The following is a 25,928-nucleotide window of genomic DNA, read 5'->3' as shown; positions in this document are numbered from 1 at the left end:
TTTTTATTTAGTGTGTGTTTGTTTTGACCCAGGAGAAGGAGCGAAAGGCCCGCCGAAGGGGCAAAGCCCTGCAGAATGAAGAGACCAGTGCCCCGTATACAGCAGAGGAGGAGGAGATGGAGGGTTCAGGAGCCAGCGGCAATGAAGAGGAGGCCCCTGAAGATGGAGAAGGTACACTACCCCTAATTTCAAAAAGAAAATACTGTGTAAATCAAAGGTTTTATTTCACCTCCATATATCAGTTAAGGAGTTTATCATCTCTAACTGTTTATCATCTTCATCTATTACTGTTTAAAGTAGATTGTTTAATTTCATTAAGGGCTGAATGATTTTAAAGGAAATATCTCATTGCGATTATTTTGACTGATATTTCAATTGCGATATAATTTGCGATATAAGAGATAATGAAAAATTTTACATCATAAAAAATATTTAAATGATTATAGTGTCATTTTTGTAGGGATCTAAATTACAGCAGGCCATATTAGAATTACAATAAAATTTTAACGAATTTAAATTGCTCAGTCCTAATTTCAGTATATAGTAGTTTTACAGTAGTTACGTTTTAACATAGTTATGCATCAGCATTTTATAATCTAAGATGATAAAAAATGTCAAATGTACTAAGTAAAGCAAAATGGATGCTTTTAATTTGTATAGTCTCTGGACACCTGGACCTGTACACTTTAATGCAGTCCAACACAATAGATTTACCACAAATTCTACCTTTTATGATAATGACGCCTATAATGGCCAGCCATTGTTAAAACGTGGGTGTGAATTCAACTTTGTGTTTTACTGTTGATGTTGTAGTTAGTATATTATGCTGAGGGTTTCCAATATTCTTAACCCCTCATATTTGTAAATGGGTGGGAAGAGCATTAAAAGCACCACTGAATATAATTTAGTCAAGTTCAACACCACTGCAAGCCTTAATAATACACATAAAGCTGAATTAACACCTTTCTGACAGTGTCACTCATTACTAAACATTACTGTCTTTGTAGTGGCACAATCTATGGCCGAGCTGTTGTATTGGATTGCATTAGACTGTGCATGTATACTTAATTAAATGGCCACTGAGTGTATCTTTATACAATGTAATGTAACAACAAAACTCTTTGAGTAGCTCTGTTAACTTGAAGAATCATGTTCTGCAGTGTCAAACATAAAAGCATCCTGAAAATCCCGCTGTAGTTTGTTGATAGTCGTGTAGACTGCACTTCCACAATAGAGCGCTGATGCCCCGGGGGATTTCGTCCATCATCCCAATTGGTTTTGTGTTCCTCCTTATTGTACAGTGAAACATGATTAGGTAGAAGACTGGCACTGTGAAGAATCTGGTTTAGCAGAAAGAGATGGGGGAAAAGATGAAAGAAACAAGGACAAGAAGATATAACATGATTTACAGTATGAGCCCAGTCGCGTCCTCTGATCTGCGTTTCCTTTTGTCCTCTGTCCCTGCCAGGTGGAGCCAACAACAGCTCTGACACGGAGAGCCTGCCCTCGCCACACTCATCAGAGGACAGCAAGGCTAAGGAGGAAGGCTCGGGCAGGTCAAAGGCCAGCTCCACCGCAGGGGACAAGGAGGCAGCCGGGTCAGACATGGGCCAGGCAGGGGATGAGAAACCTCCAGTCAAGGAAGATGCAGAATCAGCCATAAAACAGGAGATAAAGACTGAGACAGGGGAGCCCAGCAAAGAGCAGTCGACACCACCCAGTGATGCCACAGATAAAAAACCTCCCACAGTAGAGATGGAGGAAGTCAAAAGCTCCACTAAGAGCTCCAAGAAGGACCACGGGCCCAAAACAGGTTCACATGGGGACAGTGACTCTAGTGCCACTTGCAGCGCTGATGAAGTGGAAGAGACAGACAACACAGACAAGAACCGGTAAGAGCCTTTAGCAAGAGATATAGTGTAAATAAGACTTTTTTCTCAGGTTTTGTAAAATGCTAAAAACATGTATTCTACATCTTTCTAGGTTAAAATATAATATCTTAATTATACTATATCCTTCCTGTTCTGATTTATCAATGACATCATTGGGCCTGCTTGAGATTATTAGTGTCAGAGGGCTTCTGGTTTTTGAGCAGTGGTTTACCAGGTGTCCTACTTCTCTGGTCTACCACAGCAGACAGAAAATGAAGAAGCGAGGGTTTTGAAGTGTTATTAGTTGCCTAGCTACACTGTACAGCAGGGAAGCCATATTTGGCAAGCCACTTGTGTGTACACCACTGGTTGCTCTATCAGCCAGAGATTTTATTTGTACTTTGTATGAATGAGAATATATATTTACCGTATATCTATGTTTGTGTGTGTGTGTGTGTGTGTGTGTGTATCTATATATCTATATATGTATAATATATATATGTGTGTGTGTGTGTGTGTCTGTGAATGAGGCCACAAGAAATGGGTGTCAAAGTGCGTGGGAGGAGTGATTAGTCTTGTTTGCACGGTATTTGTTCAATTTTTTCCATGACAGCAGACTGCATGTACTGGCAGAGCCGGGGGAAAAGCTGCCCTCTCTGCCAAAGCAAACAAAGGGAGTGAGTGAGTGCGCGAGTGTGTGTGCGCGTGTGTGCATACGTGCACACACTTTTGTGTTGTCGTGCATTAAAGTGCGTGTCTGTCTGTGATTCAGAGTATATTGTGTGCTTTCGACAGATGTGCGAGACATGGATATGGATTTTTACTTGCAATTCGGTCTCAGGCTCTGTCAACACTCATCCTACATATAACCCCCCACCCACTCCTCACACACACACACACACACACACACACACACACACACACACACATGCACCTGTTCTATGTATTCCTGCTGTTTGCAATCATTTGAATACTTAAGCACCTCGCTTAGTGAGTGAGGATTTGTGGCTGTGCCTGTGTCTCCTGCAGGAGTGGGTAGGCAGGCATGTGGGATGGAAACACAATCAGAACCTTTGCCCTCTTTTTTGTGTTTTGGATCAAGCAGGCAAACCCAGAAAGAGAAGGGACTAACTTTTTCTGTGTCTGTATGTGTGTAGAATGACTTCTCCACGGCCAAGTCTACTGAACTATGCTCACGATGGCGTGATATCCTCCCCGCTGCAGAAGCCCATGGACCTGAAACAGCTTAAACAGAGGGCTGCTGCTATACCACCTATTGTGAGTCACTGGTTAAACTTTGTGTGTGTGTTTTTTACACACACACACACACACACACACACACACACACACACACACACACACACACACTCATACATCATACAAGAGTTAGGTGACGAGCATCTCAGCTTTTCCAGCCTAGGAAAGTGTCTTTGATCCAGGTAGTGTTTTGTAATAGAAAACTGATTTGCCCAGACACACACACACACACACACATCCGTTGCATTGGTATCAATGCCATCCCTGTCTCTCTGCTTACGTAGATAACAGTAGAGCAGGTGGAATTGTTAAGTCATATTTGTATAAAATAAGCCAGCCAGATGGAGGATGATGGGAGAGATTGCTTTGTGGAGAAGAAATTAGATCCCAGGCATTCGAGAAACTTTAGCTTACCAAGAAATAAGAGATGTTTGTTTGCTATCATGTTTATCAGATACTGTATGTGGCTAACCATATGTCAAATGCCAGGTAGGCGTGGGCTTGTGTTATGTGTGTGGTGTGATTGTAACCTTTTTTCTTTTCCTCTCATCCCATGTGTAGATACCAGAAGCCTCCATGCAGGGCGGTCAGCGAAGTGTAGGTGGCAAGGCAGTGCTGCCCCCCCATGCCCTGGCATTGTACCAGCAGCAGATCACCATGGCTCATGGGGAGTCCTCTCAGGAGGTCAAAATGCAGCAGCAGCAACAGCAGCAGCAGCTTTCGGGCCAGCCAGGCAAACAGCAGGCTTACACGTCACAGGCAGACAGAGACAGGGAGGCTCTTCACAGCAGCAGTCCTCGTATTCGCCCGCGCAGCCCCTCCACCAGCGACAAGGATGGTACGCACACCTTTATCAAGAAAGAAAGAAAGCCACCTTTTGTTGCTTATATACTCAAGTATCTGATCAATCTTCATCACCACTTAGATGGCATGTAGGGCTAGTTTAGAGGTAGGATGTTGCATAAGCTGCTGAAGTTACAAATGTAGGGACCCTTCTCACAATTTCCTGCATTTGTCTTTTTCCCATGCCATTTTCAATCTGTATCATCTCTAGCATTACTCTTCAGCAGGCTGTATGTATGCACAGTATTGCTAAAGTTGTCCATTTTAAAATGAAGGATAAACGAAAAACACAATTAGCACTGTGAATGAGGAATCATGAAATTTTAAGAAGAAAATGGAGAAAATGCTGCATTTTATGTGGCTTTAGTAGCATTTGATCTAGTTTTACTTAGTTGGTCCTTGCTACATGCTCTAACCTTGAGTCTGAGTTCTCTAGTGTTTAGGGCATTCAAGTGTTTCTGGGACACTCGTGGAGAAGGGAACTGATAAATGATCTGGTATTGCTATTGACCCAGAAGGGAATACAGTCTAGTTCAGTGCACTTACTGTGAGCTCGTGGAATGTGAATCTCTGAGAGCACAGTGTAAGACTTTTAGCAACAGTCCAGACAAAGACAGGTCTTTTATAACCAACTGGGTACAGCAGCTGTGAACTCTAAAGTACAGCAACCACTTATTCATGCATTTTTTTGTGAAGAAAAAGGCTTAAAAATCTCACAGGTGTAGATTTACAATGTAGCTACTGTTCACTAACATTTGGCTGTTGGTGAATATCAAAGTCCCACCAAGTGGTAATGGAAGTAATGTGTTTATGTATTTAGTGCATGCTTTTGTGTGAGAGAGAAAAATCTGTGAGGATGCGATGATATGTGGTGTGTTTGTGTCCCTTCAGAGCTGGAAGGCAACGAGAGGTGGTTACTGACCCTCCTGCAGGGATTAAGTAGGTTCACCCCTTGCCACACCATTCCCTTTTTAATTACACCTTAATCACACTGCAGGGTGATCACTGCCTCTGCTGGATTTTACTTTGTGTACTTAATGATAAATATTAGCAGGAGCTTTTTGTGTATATTGGCTGGCTGGGAAGTGGTGTGCCCATAGACGACGATGGCATTGGTGTTGTTGTTGACAACAGTTAGCAGGCTTAAGGACAGTCTTTTGGATTAGTGGAGATCTAGCTAAGTGCTGTGCTTTGGTTCTCACTGGGAATGTCATGAGAAGGGATACTTCGATACCAAGTCAAGGCCAAAATTCTGAAAATGTGACAGTACTTGTGTTTCTCCAGTACTGTATATACCAGGGATGTAATTCATCCCGACCTGATGGGGCAGCATATAAGCCTACAAGTGTTCTAGTCTGCCATTAAATGCCAAAGGAAGAAGAAGATCACCTACCAGCATGGAAGAACAAGTTAAACACGTGGATGATGGCGAGAAGTGCAGTTGCAATGACTGCTCTGCCTTGACCTGGCGAAAAGAAAAGTGTAAATTGCCCGAGGCCAGCGTATTTTTGTTAATTCTCTGCAGTGGGATCAACATGTATTTACACTGTGCTACAAACGGCAGCAGTGTTACGAGGCACTGGGCTTCTATTCTGTGCTGAGCACTGCACATTTGGCTTTTTTTTTCTGGTTGCTGAGAGCTGAAAAATGTTTAACGGTGTGCTCATCACTGTTACTTTTTACCCAGCCATCCAGTCACAGTGAAGGAGGGGCAGGACAAATACCACAAAGACCACCTGTCACATCTTATATGTACTAGTGCTGAAGTGCAACAACAATGGAGGAGAAATATGTTATTATACTGCAGGCTACATATATTTATGTGTTCCATCACCCACAAAATCTCATTAACCCACATGGAAGAGTACTGTGTGTTCAAGGCCGATCATCATAATAAAATTGAATTTAAACTAGAAGCCACCTAGCAATGGTCACTCCAGCCGCAATACAGCGATCTGCGACATTAAGCGAATGTCGGACAGGGGCTCAAGTGGGGTGGCCATCAGCCCCTTCCCTACTTCCTTCCCCCTACTTCTGGCTCGTTTTGCTTGAACCATACCTGTCTTCAAACACGACCCTAATTTTGATCTCAACTACGCACCTGTGAAGTTTCGTGACTGCATCTTGCACAGTTGCTAAGTTATCGCATTGACATTGTCGTGGCTGGTAATGAAATTTAAATGTTCCTTATAAAGGAGTGTATGTCCAAGTACATGGGATTTATTGATTTGTTTAATTTCTTACCGTGATATTGAACTAGGTATCAAGAATCGTGGAATATCACTGCTACTGATATCGACTACCTCATTTCTGGTATTGTGAGATGCCTTCTTCTGACTCTGTGTTGTTGTTTTTGCAGAAAAGTCGCGGGCTTTCTCTCCGCACAGTGAAGCCAAGAAGCAGGCACTGGGCCCTGACGATCTGAGGACCTCCAACTTGGGTCGACCAGCTCTCTCACCGTACCCCATGTCCCCACGAGACATGGCCAAGATCAGTCACGACCAGCATGTGCTCCACTTCAACTGTGAGTCCTCTCCTCTGCCCTGCTCTGTTTTTATATTCTTAACAAGCCTCAGATATATATTGTAATATATATTGTATATTTTATCAGGGGAACTTTGAACATAACCTGCACTCCCTCTGCCAGTACTCAAATAGTCAAATCTCAATCTCATAATCTCTCCTGCCTTCCAGCGTTCCAGCAAACAGGCCATCCGTCACTCTCTAGTCTGCCACAGGACAGTGGAAGGCTAGCAGCAGTGAGGCCGATGCCAGAGCCTCCGCCACTCATTTCCTCCAGCAAGCCAGGAGGCTCCATCACACAGGTATAATATACTAGTCATAGTTGGCCCATGGAAACCATGGAATTGAAAACCTTTTTTTTTTTCTTCAAATAAACTTGGTATCACACTTATACATTTGCTACATAAAATATGAAGACATTGATGAAAGAAAAAATTAGAATCTGACAAACTGATTTCTATGCTAGAGCAATGACAGTGTTTATCACCATTATGACCAAATACTTATTTCTTCAGGGCACCCCAGTGCAGTTGCACAGCCCAGCTCATGGGTTGGACCACGGGAAGATGACCCCCACACAGATGGGGTTGTCTTGGATGGATCAGAGGAAAGTGGGTGAGTAAAATTGTGCGAAGAGACTGTGCACTAAGTTGCCATCCACTTCTATCATGCCCATCGCAGCTGATGCATCACCATAGACTTGTCTTTCTCATTACGGTCTCTCTGTTTGTCCCTTTCTTTTCCACACTCTTATACTCTATACAGCAGGCCCATTCCCTGTGGTAAAGCAGGAACAGTTGTCCCCTCGCAGCTCGTCCTCTCAAGCTGACAACCTGTCAACCCAGGGGTCGCCTCATGATAGTGTTTCTGGGCGTGGTGAGTGGCTCATCTTGTCCTCTCTCTTATTTTATTTCCATACGTAGTGAACTGATATTAGTGCTTTGCTTCTGAGTTTTTCCTTGTCCTGTGTAGTAGGTAAAGAATATTCACTAATTTTTCCAAGTTTTGTTGCACCACAGATTTATCTGAAACTAATTACATTTGTGCCATCAATCAAGATGCTATACACCCTTGAATAACAAAGTCAGATCATGAGTTTTCCCACATGTTTTGCTCAGCACTGTCATGCTGAAAAGATTAACCTCTTGAGCATGACAGTGACCTGAGGCACACAGCAAGGACCACACTGGAGTGACTTTGGGACAAGTCTCTAAATGTACTCCAGTGGCCCGGGCTAAACTTAAATCTCAAATCCAAAATCTGTGGGGAGTTGGGTTCACTGAAACGCATCTAATCTGACAGAGCTTGAGAGGATGTGAAGAATGGGAGAAACTGCCCAGATCCATGTGTGCAAAGCTAGTAGATGCAAACTCAAGAAGATTCAAAGCTGTAATTACTGCCAGTGGGGCCTCAACAGTTTTTCTTTTTTGAAATAAAATTCGAAAACTTAGTAAAGTCATGCTGTCAACCTTATATCAGTAGATATATTGCTTTAACTACACTTCATACTGCTTTTTTGTCTCTGACCATCTTCACATCCTGTCTTCACAGGTTCTATTCCAGCTGTTCAGGGGGGTAGTATCACGAAGGGCATCCCAGGGACCAGAATGCATCCAGATTCGTCAATCTCTTACAGAGGGGGCTCCATTACTCAGGTGAGTCTCAATCCTAGGTCCATCTCAAGGCTTCTCCTCTCTCATTATCACAGTAGAGATTGGCTGTGGTGGTCACATTTTTAATAAAACCTCTCACATGAAAAACATCTTTAAAAACATAACTGCCTCAAAAGTCTATTTACTATATAACATATCATAATTCCCTGTCTAATATCTATTTTATATTGCTGTAAAAACATCAACACATTTCTACTTCAAACAACTGTATTTATTCAAGTTTCTCACCAAAATCTAAATTTTACAAGATTACACTGAACCTATCATGAGAATGCTTTAATTTACCTTGCCCTAATACTAATTTTTTCCTGAATAGAGCTTTAATGCATCATAATGTAACTCAGCGCAACCCTCATGAGCTGTTAGTTGTTGCCACCGGCTGCCTAGAGCTAACGTTAACTAGCACTCCTCCTGCCGATGTCAAACGGGTTTGTTGTTCACAAAGTATTATCAGGGAAACAATAGGGTGCGTCCTCTGATGAGACGATAGTGAGTCCCCTGTGTCCTTGCGTCCCGAAGGCGTCCTGGGGAGTATCTCTGTTTGTCCCACACGTTTTCTTTTTTCCCTGGGAAGTCACACGACATCCTCGATAGAGGATCTTTTAAAGGTCTACAGAAGAAAGCAAAACATTTGAATTGATGAATCTCAACTAAAAAACTGTTGAAATGTTACAAATACTCTTTGAACCATGTGTAGGTTAACTATCCAAATGAAGTGTTTCCAAATATTCTTTGACTTCTAGTTTGAAGATGGAAAGCTGGTGTAATCTAAAGATAATCCTCTACCACTATGTTTTTACTCTCACTGTAATAGAATCTCCCATATGTGCAGTTTGTTATCGCAGTTTTGGGTGTGGCAACCCTAATGAGAGTGCGTTACGAATGTTCTGCTGACAGTGTTCAAATTTGAGTAGTGCCTTACGACAGACAACTGGCAAACAGTTCTCTTCCTCTTTATTTGAAGAACCTCTGAACAACCTCTGAAAGTGATTTAAATAAGCCGGTTTCAAAATGAACCACTGACAATAAGCCATCCTGCAGGTTTAGAGGAGACTTGTTATTATATACAGTATAATATGATATTTTGCCGTGTTTCCCCTCAGATCACTGTGCAGCGGCACACTCGGGTTAATTTGATTTGCTTTAGATGCTGATGGATGTGAATGGTGAACTGAAACTGACTCAATGTTAAACTGTGTTAAGGGTCATGATAGTAGCAGCTTATATGGCTGGTACACAGACAACCAACATATGTAATTTTTCCTTCCTTCCATCTTTTCTGAAGGTTAACACTAGGTTTGCCCAAATTGATGTTGTTATTTGTGTGTACTGTTGAAAGCCAAAGCTGTCAAACTAGCACTCTTTGTGTTATTGAGTTTTGATTTGTGTACTTATGATGAAAGAGTGAGCAGCAGATCTGTTTAGACGTCATGAGGCAGGCCAAGTGCTGTGGCTGCTGGATTTCCCTGCTGCTGTGACATAACCACAGCTCTGTCACCCTAGCAACAGGTACACACTGTACCACGTCTGTTCCCTCTTTTATTTATCTATTTATCCTAGACTCTGGCTAAATCCAGTCATTGATATGCTCACGGTAATATCACATCCAACTGGCATACAAGAGGAAACGAGTGTTGAGGGGGCTGTTATCCACCATGATGGATTAGTAAGGAGAAGGTGAAAGTGATAAAGAATAATCAGCACCGTTGCAGAGGGACAGCTCATTTGTTTGTTTAGCTTGCTGCTAGATTAGCACTCAGATATGGCAATGTTACACCTTCTTAGGGAGTAAATGAGGACTGCTTTAGTCAGTGCCATCTGATCCTGCAATCATAACCCCTCATTACACAGAACTCTACGACTCTGGCCTCCAACCGTCAGCAGTGTCTTCTTAGAAAAGCTGCAACCAATAGACAAGAAATGTGATCTGAGGCACTACTGTGTCCTACTCACACGCCCACCCCCGCTTTCAAGCAGTGTAGAAATATGACTCATACTCAGGGTATGAGTGATGTGACTCGAGGTTTTAACAAAGCCTGTTGTCATCTGTTGTTGCACCTCCGCTTCTTCAGAGTGTACTACTTTGTATTTCACAGCTGTGTTTGTTTATTTCTTATTTATTTATTTATTTATTTATGTGGATCACTTTTATCTGACGCCATTGTAGCAAACACTTTTTCTGGGGCATGAACAATTCAAGAAACAGAATACACGTTTTGTAGGTAACACTGTATGCATTACAGTCGGCTCCAGTTACATTCAATTGAACAGTCCTGAAAAGAGAAACAGTCACTTACACTATCTGTACCATAACAGTTTTACTCAGGATTGTTTTTGACCTGCACTGTGACTCATGAAAAGTAGGGCAGCACGATAAGAGGAAAATATGCGATAGTATTGAATGTAGGTGCTCACCACAATTTGTCAGATAAACTTTTTTCTTAAGAACATCCACTTCTGCACAATGAGAAGATAAAGTGCAGGTGCTTCTCCTCTCTTTGCCACAGGGGACACCGGCTGATGTGCTGTATAAGGGAACTATAACCCGTCTGATCACAGAGGACAGCGCCAGCCGAGCTGAGAGGGAACGGGATGAGGCACTGTCTAAAGCCCATGTGCTCTATGAGGGCATCAGTGGGCACATTCTCACATATGACCGTGAGTACCTCAGCTTGGCTGCAGTATTTGTTATATCATTACCTTTATTCCAACAGGAAATACAAAGGGACCCATTCAGAATGTTCATGTTATGAAGTTTGAAGCAGGATACAATAACATCTCTGTCATTGGCAGGCCCAGCTTCTCAGAACCCTAAAGATGAAGGTCGAGGCCCCGGGCAGTCTGGGGAAATTCTCGGCCTAAAGCGTCCATATGACATTATGGAGGGAGGCATCTCTAGAGGACTGCCTATGAGGGATTCACTGTCTGCTGCCAACTGTGAAGGTAACAGGCGACCCCTTAAATCTTCTGTCACTACCACAAAGGGCTGCTGAAAAAATATCCAGTTTTACCCTGGTTAAATCACATTGAGCTCTCATTCTTAATGATATCATTTACCATATTCTTTCATCTCACTACTCCTCCCCTCCACCTCAGGTCTGATTGGTCGAGCCATGCCTCATGATAGGGACAGTCCGCACCACACACCTTACAAGGATGCTCATCACATCCGTGGCTCTATCTCTCAAGGTAGGATGATGCCTCAGTATAACATGACCATATGATTTAATGTTCTTTTTTTAAAATGTATAATTTGAACTCTTTCCGTGGGGAGACTTTTTTGATGGTTATAAGCGTAGCAGATTAAAGAGACACAAAAAGACTGAGAAAAGTCTTAAAGCAGATTAAATCTTTGAACTGAATGTTCATGTAACTGCTTGCGAGATAATGCTGTTTAATATAGTCTGTCGTCTCTGTTTGCATTCTGTGTGTTTTTCCTGAAGGTACTCACTCATTGTGCTCTCACACACTGTACTCTCTGTGCTCACTCAGCAGAGCTGCAGAGAAAGATAGCTTTTTCTCTTTCTTTTTTCTTTTCAAGAAACAGATTGTGCCAGCTTACCAGAACTCACCCGCTGGCAGAAGTACTTTCATGTTGATATTCATATTTATCTATCTGATAGCAGTAAAGTCAGACAACCATCTTGTCTCATCTTGCCCAGAGATAGTAGTGGATGAAGCTGCTCTAAGAACCTTTGCCGGTTCAGCTGAGCTGATATAACCCTATCAGAACCTTTCTTCATGTCTCTCCTGTATGTTTCTCCATTTCTCACTCTCCTTCTGGCTAAATCATGAAGCATTTTTTGATATATGCTGCCCACTCTTGTTTGAAGAAAAAGAAGACTGACATGATTTTAATATGATTTCAGGTATACCTCGTCATCTGGACCCTCAGGATGGCTACCTTAGGAGAGAGCCTAAGCAGATGAAGAGAGAGGGTTCTCCACCCCGTGGGCCCGGTTCACTTTCTGACCCAGTGAAGGGCAGAGAGGCCATGGTGCCAACGGTGAAGGAGGCTGGGCGCTCCATCCACCTCATTCCCAGGGAGGAGCTCAGACAGCCTGGCAAGGAGGGCATCATAGCACAGGTACACTAGCAACACATGCAGAGGCTTTCCGAGCCATTGGCCACATTCACACTAATATGTTTTCATTTTAAAACTCTTGTAAAACAAGATCATTTTAGTACCTTTTCAGAAATAATCTTTGTCTGTACTAACACACGTGAAAATTTCACATCACATGAACACATTTGATACATTTAATACTTCTAATTGATTAATTTCTGTTGTGCTCTTCAGGGAACACCCATGAAGCAGGAGGCTGCTGGTTCAGGGAAACGTCATGATGTCCGCTCCATCATAGCCAGTTCACCACGTTCCTACCACAATCCACCCTCCCACATGGAGATGCGTGCTGAGAGGGGCCGCTATGAAGAGACACCAAAAGGGCGGCCCAGTGCAGTGGTCAGCACTGCTAGCCCCATGGCCCGCTCTTCCCCCCTTACACTGGGGTCAGAGCAGGGAGGTAAGGCCCATCATAGTCCAGTGGGCTACGAGGACAAAGGCGCCTTAAGGAACCCTTACCCTGGGCCTTCGCATCGTGGCTCCCCTCTGTCCAGGGAGGCAAGCCAAAGGCAGCATGATGGTGGGTATATCTCGTACAGTCAACAGAGGAAATATTGTAAAACAAGATAGTTCACACGAAGAGTGTTTGTGAAATTCTTTTGCTTCCTTGTTTTTACTCCAGGTTCCAGTAAGAATCCGCCTCAGGAGCGTAAAGCCACACCAACCCCCAGGGAAATGAGTGCCACCAAATCACCACTCCCAGGTGTTCCAGATCAACAGACCTATGAGCGTCTGCTGCAGGGTCTTGGGGCTGCAGACGTGTACCGTCAGATCCCCTTAGCCTTTGATCCTGCGGCGTTGCCCCGTGGCATCCCCATTGAACCAGGTACAGCCACTGTAAAGTTAGATCGAAGAGAAATTACCAGAACATGCTCCCTCTCGGGTGTTTTCAGCTGTAATGACCTGATCAGACCTCTGTTAAATCGAGGCTCGGGTGAGACTTGCTGGGAGTTATGCGAGGTCACAAAAATCCATCACAAAATGCAGCCTGGCCTTTGACTTAGACTTTTGTGTTGGTGCAGTGAGAGTGCTGTTGTACAATCAGACAAGTGAAACAAAATAGTAGAGGGAGGGATGTCACAGTCTCTATACGCCCACACAGACCTGACAAGATGTCTAATTAAGAAATATAAGTAAGAGTATTTGTGTGGCGTGTAATAATTTTGATTTGTTGTTTAGTTCAATGTAAATGACAGTTCCTGACAGATGTTACCCACTCTTCATACACAGCGGCCTACTACTTGCCTCGCCACCTAGCGCCCAACCCGGCATACCCTCATCCCTACCCCTACCTCATCCGCGGCTTTCCCGACACTGCAGCCCTGGATAACCGCCAGACGCTGCTAAATGACTACATCACGTCCCAGCAGATGCACCAGTGGCCTGCAGCTGCTGCAATGGCCGCCCAGCGCTCAGACCTGCTGAGGGGCCTTACTCCACGAGACCAGCCCCTTCCTATGCCCTACTCTGCAGCCCCACGTGGTAAGGCTAACTAACTTGACAACACTCATTTTGACTAATATTTCTTAGTCAAAAGAGGTTGTGTTCACATCGGCTTTTAGAGATGTTTGGCAAACTGAAAGTCTGTTTTAAGTGGAACAACTGTAAACTCAAGTGTGCTGTACTGACACATGAAGCATGATGAGAGCTCTTACACTTTACTAAACAACAGCAGGGTTCATGTTTCCTGAATTTCATTCAATAATAGCATCACTGAAACTGAAATATGAAGAGGTGCAGTGCTGTTAATGGCCTACTTAAACCTTGTATCTCACACTGCAACTCAGGTGGATAATATATTCAGAAGGATTTCTATATTGCATCATCATTTTTTCTTAAAAGTCTGTCCTTTCTTCCTCGACAAGGGGCTTCTCTCCACAGTAAATGAGGAGTTCATTCCTCACTTGGCTGTTTAGATTCTCAGCGTCACGCTCTCTTTTTCTCTTCTTCAATGCTGGTTTCTGAATTGAGGAGTGAGTCCAGTAAAGAGACAGAAGATATAGGATTCAGCAGCTGTAGTAATGGTGCCGTGGTTTGCAAACTGGTTTCCTCCTGGGCAGTGGAGTGGATCATTGTGTTTGGGGTTATTTCTGAGAGAGAAGTTTCTCTCTTCCATCACTGCCGCAGCTGCTCTGTGACACTGAGCTTAGAAGCCTGCACAAGAGCTAACTCAAAGGCAGCGCTCTGGGTGCACTTCAGTACCCCATTCAGAAATAGAGGCACTGCTGAGACTGTTATGTATTTCTCTCCGCTCATGAAGATAGTGGCACATTCAGAAGCCTTAAGGGCTGTGGGAAGCTCTCCCAGCAGGCTCCACCGGTCTGGTTTAAAATCCAAGAATCTTTTGCCCCTCTTAGTGACAGAGGAGGTGAACAGTGTAGCTGTTACAGGCCACCTTTGCTCGAGCAGTTGGTTGTAGAGCATGTCTTTCCACCTTGTGTTTATGTCTTGAACAAGCCTGTGCTCAGGTGGGGTCATTTGTTGCTGTTTCTCTCAGAGCTTGTTGAAGGCCAGCTTGCTTTTTATGCCTCCGTGCCCACGATAGCTGTGGCCTGCGGCATTATGTTTCTGGGTTTATCCTTGTGGACGATATATCTTAAGAATGCCTCGAGGGAATTTCTTCAAATTTGACACAAAGGTTGACTTGGACGAAATGATAAGATTTTGGTGGTCAAGGGTCAAGGTCACTGTTACCTTGCATCTGTCTGATTCTCTTGATAACAATATCTCATAAACACCGTAAGGAAATTTGTTTGACACAGATGTCCACTTGGACTGAAGAATTTTTTTGGTCAAAGGTCACTGTGACCTCACAAAATATGTTTTTGGCCTTAACTCAAGAATTCATGTGCTAATTATTACAAAACTTCACACAAATGTCTAGGACAAACTGATGAAGTGGTGACATTTTATATCCAAAAGGTCATTATTATTATTCAATGTCATATCTCAGGAACAGAAGGGGAAGTATTTGAATTAAGTTTTTTTGGATACTTAATTGGTGACACTCATCTTGGGTGCCCACCTTGAAACTGTGCTGATTGAATAGATCTTCTGTGCTGTTAGGGGACATTGGGTGTGAAGAATCCATGTTTTCATAGACGTGGATGTAAACTGTATAAGAAATCTGACTGTTGCACTGAGGCATACAACCACAGGGCAGTAATTCCAGTTTTAAAATGTTCCCCACGTTTTTTTGCAGCCCCAATAGGTTTTCCAATATTTGGTGCCTCAAAGCAGAATTTATCACGAGTTGCAAGGTATGGCCAGTGCAGTGCACAGAGGAATACACATGCTTCTGCTACAGTATGTTTGCTGCAGCCATAAAATTATCACCATTGTCGTGCACATTGGTGATAATTTTCCTAGAAAGAATTTCAAACCTGGCTCCGACCTCCTCTAACCACTCTGTGATATTGGATGCTGCCAGTCTGTCCTGCAGTGGCATGGTGGTAAGGGATACTGACACCATGTCCCAATCATCTTTGATGTAATGGCATGTGATGCCAAGGCTGGCTCCAGTAGCTACACTCGTCCATACGTCAGTGGTGACAGCAGTTTTGCTGTTGTTGGCTTCTATTGCAATCTTCACTTTCTGGAATGTCTCGTGATATTTTCTTGGTTGAGTAAAATTGGTCCTTGAGGAAAAAGTGAAACCAGACCAGACTGGAGAGTGTTGGTCATTGCTCTGAAGTTTATTAGTTTATAGTTGCTAGCTACCTCAGATCTCTTAGCTCCGTTGTTTATTAGCTTGCTCGGCTAATGTTGGCTAATGTTCCCAACTCTGCTCTACCACCACCACTGACGTGAGATGTCATGCAATATTTAATTTGAGGTGCTCCTGTACTATAGATGATTTTGGTCAAACTGTTTTTTCCGGCTCCACCATGTGTCAAGTGTTTCAAATGTTTTAATAATCAAATCTTACCAATTTCATACACTCGTTGTTGTAGCTCTAATATTGAATTCTTTTGTATGTGGCAATTGTCATTATGGCTCATGCAAGTTGTGGGCAACCATTAAAGTTAAGGTAAAGGTAAGTAGAAGCTGCTGGAGAAAGACATATTATGAAATATCTGGCGGTTGCTTGTCGTCACTGTCTGGAGTCATTTTCATTTATACTGGTAAAACATCAGATACATCTTACTCACACTTACCATCCATTTGTCCTTAAAAAAAATGGAATGCAAAAAAGTTGAATTGCATTTAAATTGCTGAAATGTTAATATCATTAAGAATCGATGAAGGATCAGTGAGTGAGTTTCGGTTTCAGTATAATGTAATGAAGGAGCGAAGAAGTGCACATTTTTACAGGAACACGTCTTGGAGCATTCTTAGTAACTTTGTCGTGAAGCGCTCATTAAAGCAGAGTCTAATTAGATCCAACACTATTCTCTCATTTTATTGCTCTGTAATCATTTACTTGTGTTTTGAATCAGGTGTAAAGACTTGCCTGTTAGTCAATCCATTATTTATTTTAACCTGAAGCTCATTTTTTTTTAGTATTTAGTTAAAAGACACAAGCCATGCTTTTCTTTTCCTTGCATTATAATACAACCTTTTAAACCCTCAAACCAAGCTGAATGATAAGTTGTGATGTGGACCAACATGAGAACACTGTGTCAGGCTTTATTTATTTCTCATCCTCCCAACCAAAAGATTTGCCAACCAGCTATCAGGGTTTTCTTTACCCCTCTCTTCTTTCTGTCCCCTAGGGATCATCGATCTTTCTCAGGTGCCACACTTACCTGTCCTGGTCCCTCCCTCTGCAGGGGCAGCCGGCTCCACAATGGATCGCATCACCTACATCCCGGGGGGAAGCACCACCTTCCCTGGCAGGCCTTACACCACCTCCCCCATCTCACCTGGTACGATTAATTGTACAGAAGCAGATTCACGTACAGATTGAACATGTTGCACTCTTATTGTTTTTAATAATCTTTTTTTTTTTTTCTCTTTACCCTTTTCTCTGCAGTTGGGTCCTCGCACATAAACAAAATGCAAGGCGCATCCTCAGAGCGCGAGCGTGAAAGAGACCGTGAACGTGACAGAGAGAGGGAGAGGGACCGGGAGAGAGACAGGGAGCGGGAGAGAGAGAGGGAGCGTGAACGCGACCGAGAGAGAGACCGGGAAAGAGAACGGGAGAGAGACCGTGAAAGGGAAAGGGACCGGGACAGAGAGAGAGACAGAGACAGAGACCGAGAGCGTGACAGAGAGAAGGGCGGGTCTCTTGGAAACGTGGAGCATGCCCCCATCTGGCGACCAGGTATGGAGCAGATTGTTGTTTTCATTTTTAAGTTAACATACTGGCTGCATAAATCTGGTGACAGGAAAGAATGAGTTTTTTGTTGTTGTTGTTTTGTTTTTTTAATAAAATGAGTCTGTTTTTGTCTCTCAGGTACAGAGCACAGCTTGGCAAGCAGTAGTAACAGTAGTGTGAGACCTTCCTCCCAGCCGTATAGCCACCAGCACTCCCCAGTGTCCCCTCGCACCCAGGAGAACGTGCAGCAGAGGCCAAGCGTCCTGCACAACACTGGGGGCAAGAGCCTTTCTGTCAGCGAACACTCCAGCTCATCCGTGTTTCGGTAAACTGCATTATAGTTGTGGGACAACACAGATATATTTTCCTGAGCTTTCACAGCAAGGAGATCTTGTTTACTAAGCATGTTTTGTTTGGCTTGCCAGGTCCATGACCTCAGGGCAGGCCCGCTACCAAGGTTACCCTGGCCACCTCCAAAGGACAGGTGTGCCCCCTGAGGCCTACCCACCTGCCATGGACTCAAGGGTAGCCAAAGAGCAGAGTGGCGACGGAGGCAAAAACAGGGGCGGTCTACCCAAGCACGTGCAGGACCACGGGCCTTCCAGTAAATCTGACCCCAAGCTGTCCTGCCCCAGCCCAGGAGGAATGTACCCTGGTTCCTACCCCTCGGTTTCAGGTCGGCCCCAGCACCTGCTGCCTCCCCAGTCGGATATCCCTCCTGGCCGTGGAGAAAGCGGTACACCTAGTAGGGAAAAGACTCAAAACAAACCGATGTCCATTCAGGAACAAGAGCTCCGAGCACTCGGTAAGACCACCATGACTGCGGCCAACTTCATAAACGCGATTATTATGCGTCAAATTTCTTGTGAAACGGGGATGGCAGAGACGGGCTCGCTTGTTGCCAGCAGCGCCACTGATGGTAAGACGCTCTGGATCCCAGGGTCCCCCTCATCACCCAGACCCTTCCCCGTCAGTCTGTGGCCTATTGCACGCTGTGGTGGTTGGCATTATCAAATCAGCCCAATTCATTTACATTTTTTTTCCTTCAATGCTATACTTTTTTGCTTTTTTCCAGTTTTATTATTAGTTTTTCTTCACAGACTTAAAGACCACCAAGGCTGCCCTCTGGAAAACTAAACATCTAGCCTGTCCAAATTGGGCCTGGCTGGCTGAGATTAAATGAAAAGAGGCAGTTTACTCTGATACAGCATTGATAAAATCTTAATGTCCAATTTTCCATGAAGAAGATCCGAGGTGTCCTTTAAGGTGTCATTTAAAGATAGCTAAAGATGGTGGGACATGATGGCAGAACATCCTTTGCTGCTTATTTTCATTTTCTTTTCGTAGAGGATGTGACTTGAATTTAAGATGTGGCACCCCTCCTCCCTCCCATTCGGCTGCTTACTTTAAACAGAATATTTCACCACATGCAAGTGAGCATGATAAGAATATTTAGACACTTGAAAAGGCATTTCACTGCAGGAGGCTATTATATCCTATGTTAAATGAGACATGCAGTGGCTCTCCTTCACTACTGCATGTCTCTCCTGTAGATACTCATAGAGCTATTTGACAATGACCACGTGTAACCCAGATGACTAAAGGGGAATAGAGAATTGGTGTGACGGTCCCTTTCATTAAACATTGAAAGCCCCACCAACCACCAAACAGACTCCTGGGGTCCCAAAGAGCACCGGTGTTGCACAGAAGGAGGGTGGGGCAGGGGAAGGGACGTGGAAAAGACTTCAGCCATCCAGGGGGAGGGGGGTACTGCAGCTTCTGCCCCCCCAAATCTCTGCATGTTCCTTTTTATGGCTCACTGTAATTTACACTGATCTGGTTTTTTTTCCCTTTGTTAATTTTTTTCCACACATGCCAAAGCTCAACACATCTTTCTCAATCAAGCCTCTGGGAGTTTGTCCGTCATTTGGAATGTGATTTTGTTTTTGTTGTTTTCTGCCGTAGAGCAATGTGTCACATGTGTATATATTACAAGCCTGTGGGGCAAGTGACAACTGCATGCTGAGTTCAAATGAGTGTTGTGGGTCAAAAAAAACAACTCTTGTATGTACAGAAGTCAACAGGAAGCATGCTGCTCTAAACAGACAAGGCTGCCAGACAGACTAATGCTGCATTCACATAAAATCAGGCAGACGGTAGACAGCAAACCGGATGTCACTTTAGTGGACATGAGTAGGTGAGGCAGGTGGATAGTAAAAGCAACAGTAACGGTAGACAGCATTGCTGTTCAAAGTTAAAATATTTTAGCTTTTCCATCCTCCATGATGGGATTTACAACCGGGATGTAACATAGCTCCTTTACACAAGGAGATAACCCAGGCAATCTGGACAGTTATTGGACATTACTAAAATAATTACATGAAATACTAAACATGAAATAATTTTCGTCAATATATTTTATTCCATTGTTTGTAAACAATATAGCGTCACCATTGCAACATATCATCTTGCATGTTTCATTTTACCTTCCTGCCATTCCGTCAGACTTGTTTGTTTGTTTTTCCTGTGCTGTCTGAAATGTGTATTCAGTCTGCTGTCTACTGTCTGCCTGACTCTGTGTGAACGCAGCATTATTGATATCGTCACATTGATGTTGGCATGCATTCACAAACTAGTAGACAGGACCACAAGGGAAATGCAGGCTATTGTAAGCCTTTGTTGAAATGAATCCAGGCGTTGCTAGCTAACAACTAAAACCACAGCATCCTGTCCCTTTAGGGGACTCGTCCTCTCTGGGAGTCCATACAGTCAGTCCTGCCTCCTGTGCTCAACTTACATCATCCTCTCCTGAGATAAATACTGTAGTGCAAGAGTTGTGTAAGAAAACATAGTGGGACATGATGCACAAGAGGGAAATGGCTTGAAATAGGCTTGCGAGCTTCCACTATGGTTCAACAATAATTTCATATACTCATGGCTAAGCATTAATTGATCCATCTTGAGTTAAGTGTTGTGTTCTTAGTATTCATAGAATACAGTAAATGCATTTCTATTCTTCTTGTCTCCAAGACATTATCTAGAAAAAAAAGAAAAAAAAAAAAAAAAAGTTTAATGCGGAAACATGGTCTGGAGTACATCAGTTATAAGGTGACTTTCTGTGACTTCTTCATTTTTGAGTCACTGATGCAAAACCAGTCAATTTTAGCATCATTTCTGGTCAATGCTTGGTCTGTATGCAAAGAGCTCATTATAAATAATTAAGAGATCTGAAGTAGCTTGTCATACACACTGTCACATGGTATTTTCATAGGAAATCTTGTCCTTTGAGCTTTCATGTACAGATGCTGCATGAAATGTTTAAATTGCACATCTACCATAAGTCCTGATGGATGGTCAGACATTTCTGAATTATGCATGATCTCATTAGCACATTTTTAGGGCTTACATTTTGTCTCCAAGGACTAAAAATGGGACTAACTTTTACCCATGTGTGGATGTGACTTTTGCCTGTGTGTGTGTGTGTGCGTGCATGGGTGTACATGCGTGTCTGTTCAACAGCTCAACAGAAGATGGAGCCACACAGTCTGTACCGTCCTCCGTCTGAGGAGAGACTGTCTCCAGGCCAACAGCCCCCATCCCCCTGTGTTAAAGGCAGCCAGAGGGTGGTCACCCTGGCACAGCACATCAGTGTAAGTTCACTCACCAACTGCACCTCAAATGGCAAAAAAGGCACAATAACATAACAATATTCATATCTTCAAATTTATGTGGAACATTTCCTAGTGGGTTTTAAATTGCTGAACAGTGGAGGTATTTTCAAGGAATTCTAATGCTCAGTGTATGCCAGACAATGTTGTCTCATTTCTTACATGCATATATCTTTACATAAACAGGAGGTGATAACTAAAGACTACACCAGGCAGAGCCAGCAGCAACAGCAAAGCTACCACGGCTCTCCTGTCCTGGACTTGACCCGTCCACCCAGTGCCTCCCAGCCCCCACCCACCTCACAGGAGTCTGCGCAAGGGTCCCGATATCAAGAGGGCCTCAGTGGGGAACGCAACAGAGACCGGTAGGAATCACTGTCAAAAATGATTGCTCTGGAAAAACTGAAATGCTGTTAAATGTATTGTGTACTGTCTACCATGTATGCCTTCACCCTTTGTTACTTTTGTTCATTATTTCAACAATTCACAAATGATTCCTTGATTTGGATCAACGTCATTCATGTTGTAACTCTGTCTTTGAATTCTCTGCAGGTCTCCTCCTCAGGCAAAGACATCACCTGTCAGTGTGTCAAATGACGGCATTGAACCAGTGTCTCCTGCTGGGGCCGGCTCTGAACCCGAGGTCCAGGGAGGGGCCTCCTACTCCAGCGAGCAGGGAGAGCAAGGGTAACAGCTCACATTGATCTCAACAGACACGGCTTGTTGCAAATATGTTTTGTTGCTTGTATAACTTGGCTGAAGTACGTGAAAGCCAACTCAAGCTTAATACATATAACCAAACTATGTAGTAAATGTTCATTTTATGAAAGATATAGCTTGTATAATATTTGAATTAGCAGCAACTAAAGATTTTTTTCCATAGTCAAATATTAAATGATACAAGGCAGGCAAACATCTATCAACAACAAGCAGACTATTTACACATAAATAACAGCTCCACCTTGAGATGAGATTCACCCTCACACAATAAAAGGTTGAGACATCTCCTCTATGTTGCGTGGAGGTTGAAGATAGAGGTAATGGGCTTTCAGAGAATGTTGGTGGGCGCCAGTTATCAGGTGGGCAAATTGTCCCTCTATGTTTACTCTTGGAATTTTAGTGTTCAGGCGGCTGCACAATTAATCAAAATATTTTCAAAATCGCTACTTAGCTGAGTGCAATTTCCAAATCACAGAGCTGCATTTTTTGACAAATGTAAGAAGTAAATTTGAGCTGTCCCAATTTTAAGAATTGTTCACGACTGAGGGGTCTCAATTTACCAGCCAGTTGATGCTCCAACCCTCATCTATGGTCTTGAACCTTGTGTGGTCACAGAAAGAATTAGATTGCAAATATAAGCAACAACAATTAGACAATGTTATCTGCGATCTAATTTTAGGGTGTCATGGTTTACACTGAGTGACAGGATGAGGCGCTCAAATACTTAACAATAATACTTTATTAATTACAACATTTGTTGGGTCATTGTTGCAGCTCTACAAATAATTGTTGGTAATTGCTTGCAAAGTGCTGCTCAGACATGCCAGTTACCACATTTACATGCACACAAAAGCAGGACTCATCTTTAAAGAAAGACACTGTCTACAGATATTTACATTCCAACAGTTTGCTTCTAAACATCCAAACTACACTAAGTATATTATGGTAGTATCACAGGGCTTGGTTTGTGTGTGTGCGTTAACCTGCCTCTACTTTCCCCTCCTGCAGAATGGGCTCATGCTCCCCTCCCAATGCCTCTCAGCCTCCAGCTTTCTTCACAAAGTTGACTGAGAGCACCTCCGCTATCGTGAGGTCAAAGAAACAAGAGATGATCAAGAAGTTGACAGTGGTGGGAAATGAGGGTGATTTCAGTAAGTCTGACCTCAGCACAGGCATGAGTGCACAATTAAAAATTGTTATCAGAAGAAAACCTTGCACGTGTTTTAATAAAGAGCACATAGTTTAAAAAAATAACCCCTGTTCCCGCTTTCAGATGCTGGTCAGCCAGGAACAGAGATTTTCAATATGCCGGCGTCTACAACTGCAGGTAAACTTTGTAAATCTCATCAATTATTAAACTGATCAAAGTGAGACAACAGCCTCTCATGACATGATAGTGGATCTGTGTTGAGGGTCAACACACGCATGCATACTGTTGTTAAGGAGAGTTATTGTGATAGTGGCTTCATGGAAGGATTGTTAAGCCTCCAAGTCATTCTCCAAACAAAAATAACTTTGGCAAGTTTCCAGTGCTGTACCAACTTCTGTGAAATACAGCAAAATGAGTCACTGCCAGTGTACAAGCTGCAGCTGTCTGTTTATTTAATGAAGAGGCTGACATAACAAAACTGGAAATACATCATTCACATGACAATATATTAGTAATAACATGTTGACCAACTGCAGGCAGCAGTGTTTTGAGTGAGAGGAAAATGACAGTGAGAAAGTTTTAAACTGGTGTCAGTTCAGTTTCATTTGGGTGGCAACATGCCGTTGTACCTTTGTGAACAGGTACATTTTGATTTAGATTCAAGTACACTGCTGTCCAAAGCCCCAACATCAAAACCTGGACTTAATATGAGGAATTGTTCTGTAGTAGAGCAGTGCTTTGTTCTACCTAAGCACTTCTTACCATTGGCTTTAGCAAACTGCAGCATTTTCAAATACCCAGGCAAGATAGCAGTTTTCCACCTCCCCACCCAGATCCTAAACATTGCTTTCTCTTAGCAAACTAACCTTTTGTCTTCTCTATCCAACTGCTCGTTATCACACTAGAGCTGTTGTGAAACTCGTAATCGTACAAGGTCCTGTGGTGGTGTGAAAGGTGGCGTTTACACAGGAAATTAACTTGACCTGTGTCCCCAGATGACACAGACAAGCAAATTGTTGGGGCACTTATGACATAAGATGCTTGAGAGAGGCCTTAAGAGAAATTCATCCCCTCCTCAACCCTGTCATCCTCTGGGCAGCCTGAAGGAACCACTAACCTACAGGATTCAGTTCCCACAGATAGACTAAAATATGAAGGCAGCAAGAATACAACAAACCTCTCCTGACTGAAGATGTGTCACAGCTCTGTTTTCTTTCTGCTCTTTCTGCCTCTGTTTTGTCTCTTCATTGCTTATCTTCCTTTTGATAAAATTTAATGCTGTGGTTCTGTGACTGTCATTATTCTTCTTCCTCTTCTTGTTGTTGCATCATTGGTTTTATTCCCTCTCTTTTTGCATGTGATTGCACTCTCTGTACGTGCATTCTGTTTCTCTCTCGAACTTGTTTATCACTCCTTCCTTTCACAGGACCTGTGAGTGTCCGCTGCCACCCAGCTCCAGAGACACCTGGTAACTCAATAGGCCTGGAGGCCATCATAAGGAAGGCCTTAATGGGCAAATACGATGAGTCTGAGGAACGCTCTCCATCCAACGCTGCGAACCCGATAGCTGCTGCTGTGTCTGCTGGTATGCCTGTAGCTGACGGACGTGTTGAAGACTTTTTCTCACAAGGTGCGACATACTCAGACACTTATACTTTATCGGGTTTCTTCACCCCAATGTAGTCTGTAATGTGCGGTGTCATGAGGTACAATTTAAGGCTTTCACTGTAAACTTCATCTCACTCTCCAGGTTTTCGCCAAGCTTTGAATCAGATCTTTTAGTTTCCTACAACTGACCTGAGATCATCAGGCAGGGGTCTCTTGGCAGTTTAAGACCAAAACATATCTGTGCCTTTTCTTTTTCAGCACCATCATCTGCCTGAGGAAATCTTTTTCTACTTTATTCCACTATATTCAGTGAGAGCCTGTTTAATAATTAGGCTTGTATGCTTGTTACCTCCGCCAACGAGGTTAGGTTTTCGGTTTGGTTTGTTTGTTTATCAGCAGGATTACAGAAAAGCTACTGGCACAATATTCATGAAAATTGGTGAAAGGGTGTAGCATGGGCTAAGAGAGAACCCATTAAAATTTGCAATGGTTTGGAATCACAGATTTACAAATTATTTTTCACTTTTGCTCAAATACTGAGATAGGGCATTTGGCCTTGGCAGAATAAATGTCACACATTTTAAAATCTAGTAGATGGTAGTAAAGTTCAATAGTAACAAAACATAGCCAAGAAGAAAGAAGTGCAATGACTCCTCTAGGATACACATGTAGTTGCTCAAACTTGCCGATGTGGAGCTTCTACTAGTTTTGGAAATATATCTGCACATAGGTCTATGTAGTAGTTTCACTTTCAAGTTAGCATATTATAGAAAACTGGACCACTGGCCTTGGCGATGGTCTGGTGGTCTTGGAGTGCCCTTCTGGTAACAGTTGTATTTAGTCCGTTTCTTCCCCTCTTAAATGTTACAAGTCTTGTATGAAGGCTTTTGTAAAAGTATACTGCAGGTTAAAGCTGTGCTTCGTCTGTTTGCAGGTGGGGGGAAGTCCTCAAAGGGCAGCGGGCGCTCTAATGGGCGGAAGGCCAAATCTCCAGGACCAGGTCTGTCAGGGGGCGAGAGACCGTCCTCTGTATCCTCAGTCCACTCTGAGGGAGACTGCAACAGAAGGACTCCTCTTACCAACCGTGTCTGGGAGGATCGGCCTTCATCCACAGGTATAAAACCTCAGTTTGAGAGTTCGATCGATTTAGCGTTAACTGATTTGATACAGTATCTGTTGAAGTGGTTGCCTGGAAGGTGAAAATGTCTTGAACTCATCATAACAATTCT

The 25,928-nt window shown here is 43.2% G+C and overlaps 1 protein-coding gene across 4 annotated transcripts in view; it reads left to right on the top strand.

Annotated features, from left to right (window-relative positions):
* The window catches only part of ncor2 (nuclear receptor corepressor 2), a 109,451-nt gene that overhangs the window by 80,397 nt on the left and 3,126 nt on the right, over positions 1–25,928 (top strand). For 2 of the 4 annotated variants that reach the window (XM_050052247.1, XM_050052243.1), the window contains 28 exons: positions 33–171; positions 1,469–1,892; positions 3,029–3,149; positions 3,690–3,966; positions 4,863–4,910; positions 6,331–6,495; positions 6,666–6,796; positions 7,010–7,109; positions 7,260–7,370; positions 8,046–8,149; positions 10,675–10,825; positions 10,961–11,110; positions 11,264–11,356; positions 12,037–12,254; positions 12,468–12,813; positions 12,916–13,119; positions 13,524–13,775; positions 17,009–17,161; positions 17,269–17,559; positions 17,692–17,878; positions 17,979–18,358; positions 21,073–21,203; positions 21,408–21,586; positions 21,774–21,908; positions 22,950–23,092; positions 23,215–23,268; positions 24,518–24,721; positions 25,634–25,813. In XM_050052247.1, coding sequence (XP_049908204.1) covers positions 33–171; positions 1,469–1,892; positions 3,029–3,149; positions 3,690–3,966; positions 4,863–4,910; positions 6,331–6,495; positions 6,666–6,796; positions 7,010–7,109; positions 7,260–7,370; positions 8,046–8,149; positions 10,675–10,825; positions 10,961–11,110; positions 11,264–11,356; positions 12,037–12,254; positions 12,468–12,813; positions 12,916–13,119; positions 13,524–13,775; positions 17,009–17,161; positions 17,269–17,559; positions 17,692–17,878; positions 17,979–18,358; positions 21,073–21,203; positions 21,408–21,586; positions 21,774–21,908; positions 22,950–23,092; positions 23,215–23,268; positions 24,518–24,721; positions 25,634–25,813 — 5,071 coding nt within the window. The remainder of the gene's footprint in view (positions 1–32; positions 172–1,468; positions 1,893–3,028; positions 3,150–3,689; positions 3,967–4,862; positions 4,911–6,330; positions 6,496–6,665; positions 6,797–7,009; positions 7,110–7,259; positions 7,371–8,045; positions 8,150–10,674; positions 10,826–10,960; positions 11,111–11,263; positions 11,357–12,036; positions 12,255–12,467; positions 12,814–12,915; positions 13,120–13,523; positions 13,776–17,008; positions 17,162–17,268; positions 17,560–17,691; positions 17,879–17,978; positions 18,359–21,072; positions 21,204–21,407; positions 21,587–21,773; positions 21,909–22,949; positions 23,093–23,214; positions 23,269–24,517; positions 24,722–25,633; positions 25,814–25,928) is intronic. The other 2 variants (XM_050052244.1, XM_050052246.1) reach the window with 2 other exon arrangements.

The sequence above is a fragment of the Epinephelus moara genome, chromosome 8, assembly GCF_006386435.1.
Source record: "Epinephelus moara isolate mb chromosome 8, YSFRI_EMoa_1.0, whole genome shotgun sequence".
Lineage (NCBI taxonomy): Eukaryota > Metazoa > Chordata > Actinopteri > Perciformes > Serranidae > Epinephelus > Epinephelus moara.
This window is presented reverse-complemented; position numbering and strand designations above follow the sequence as displayed.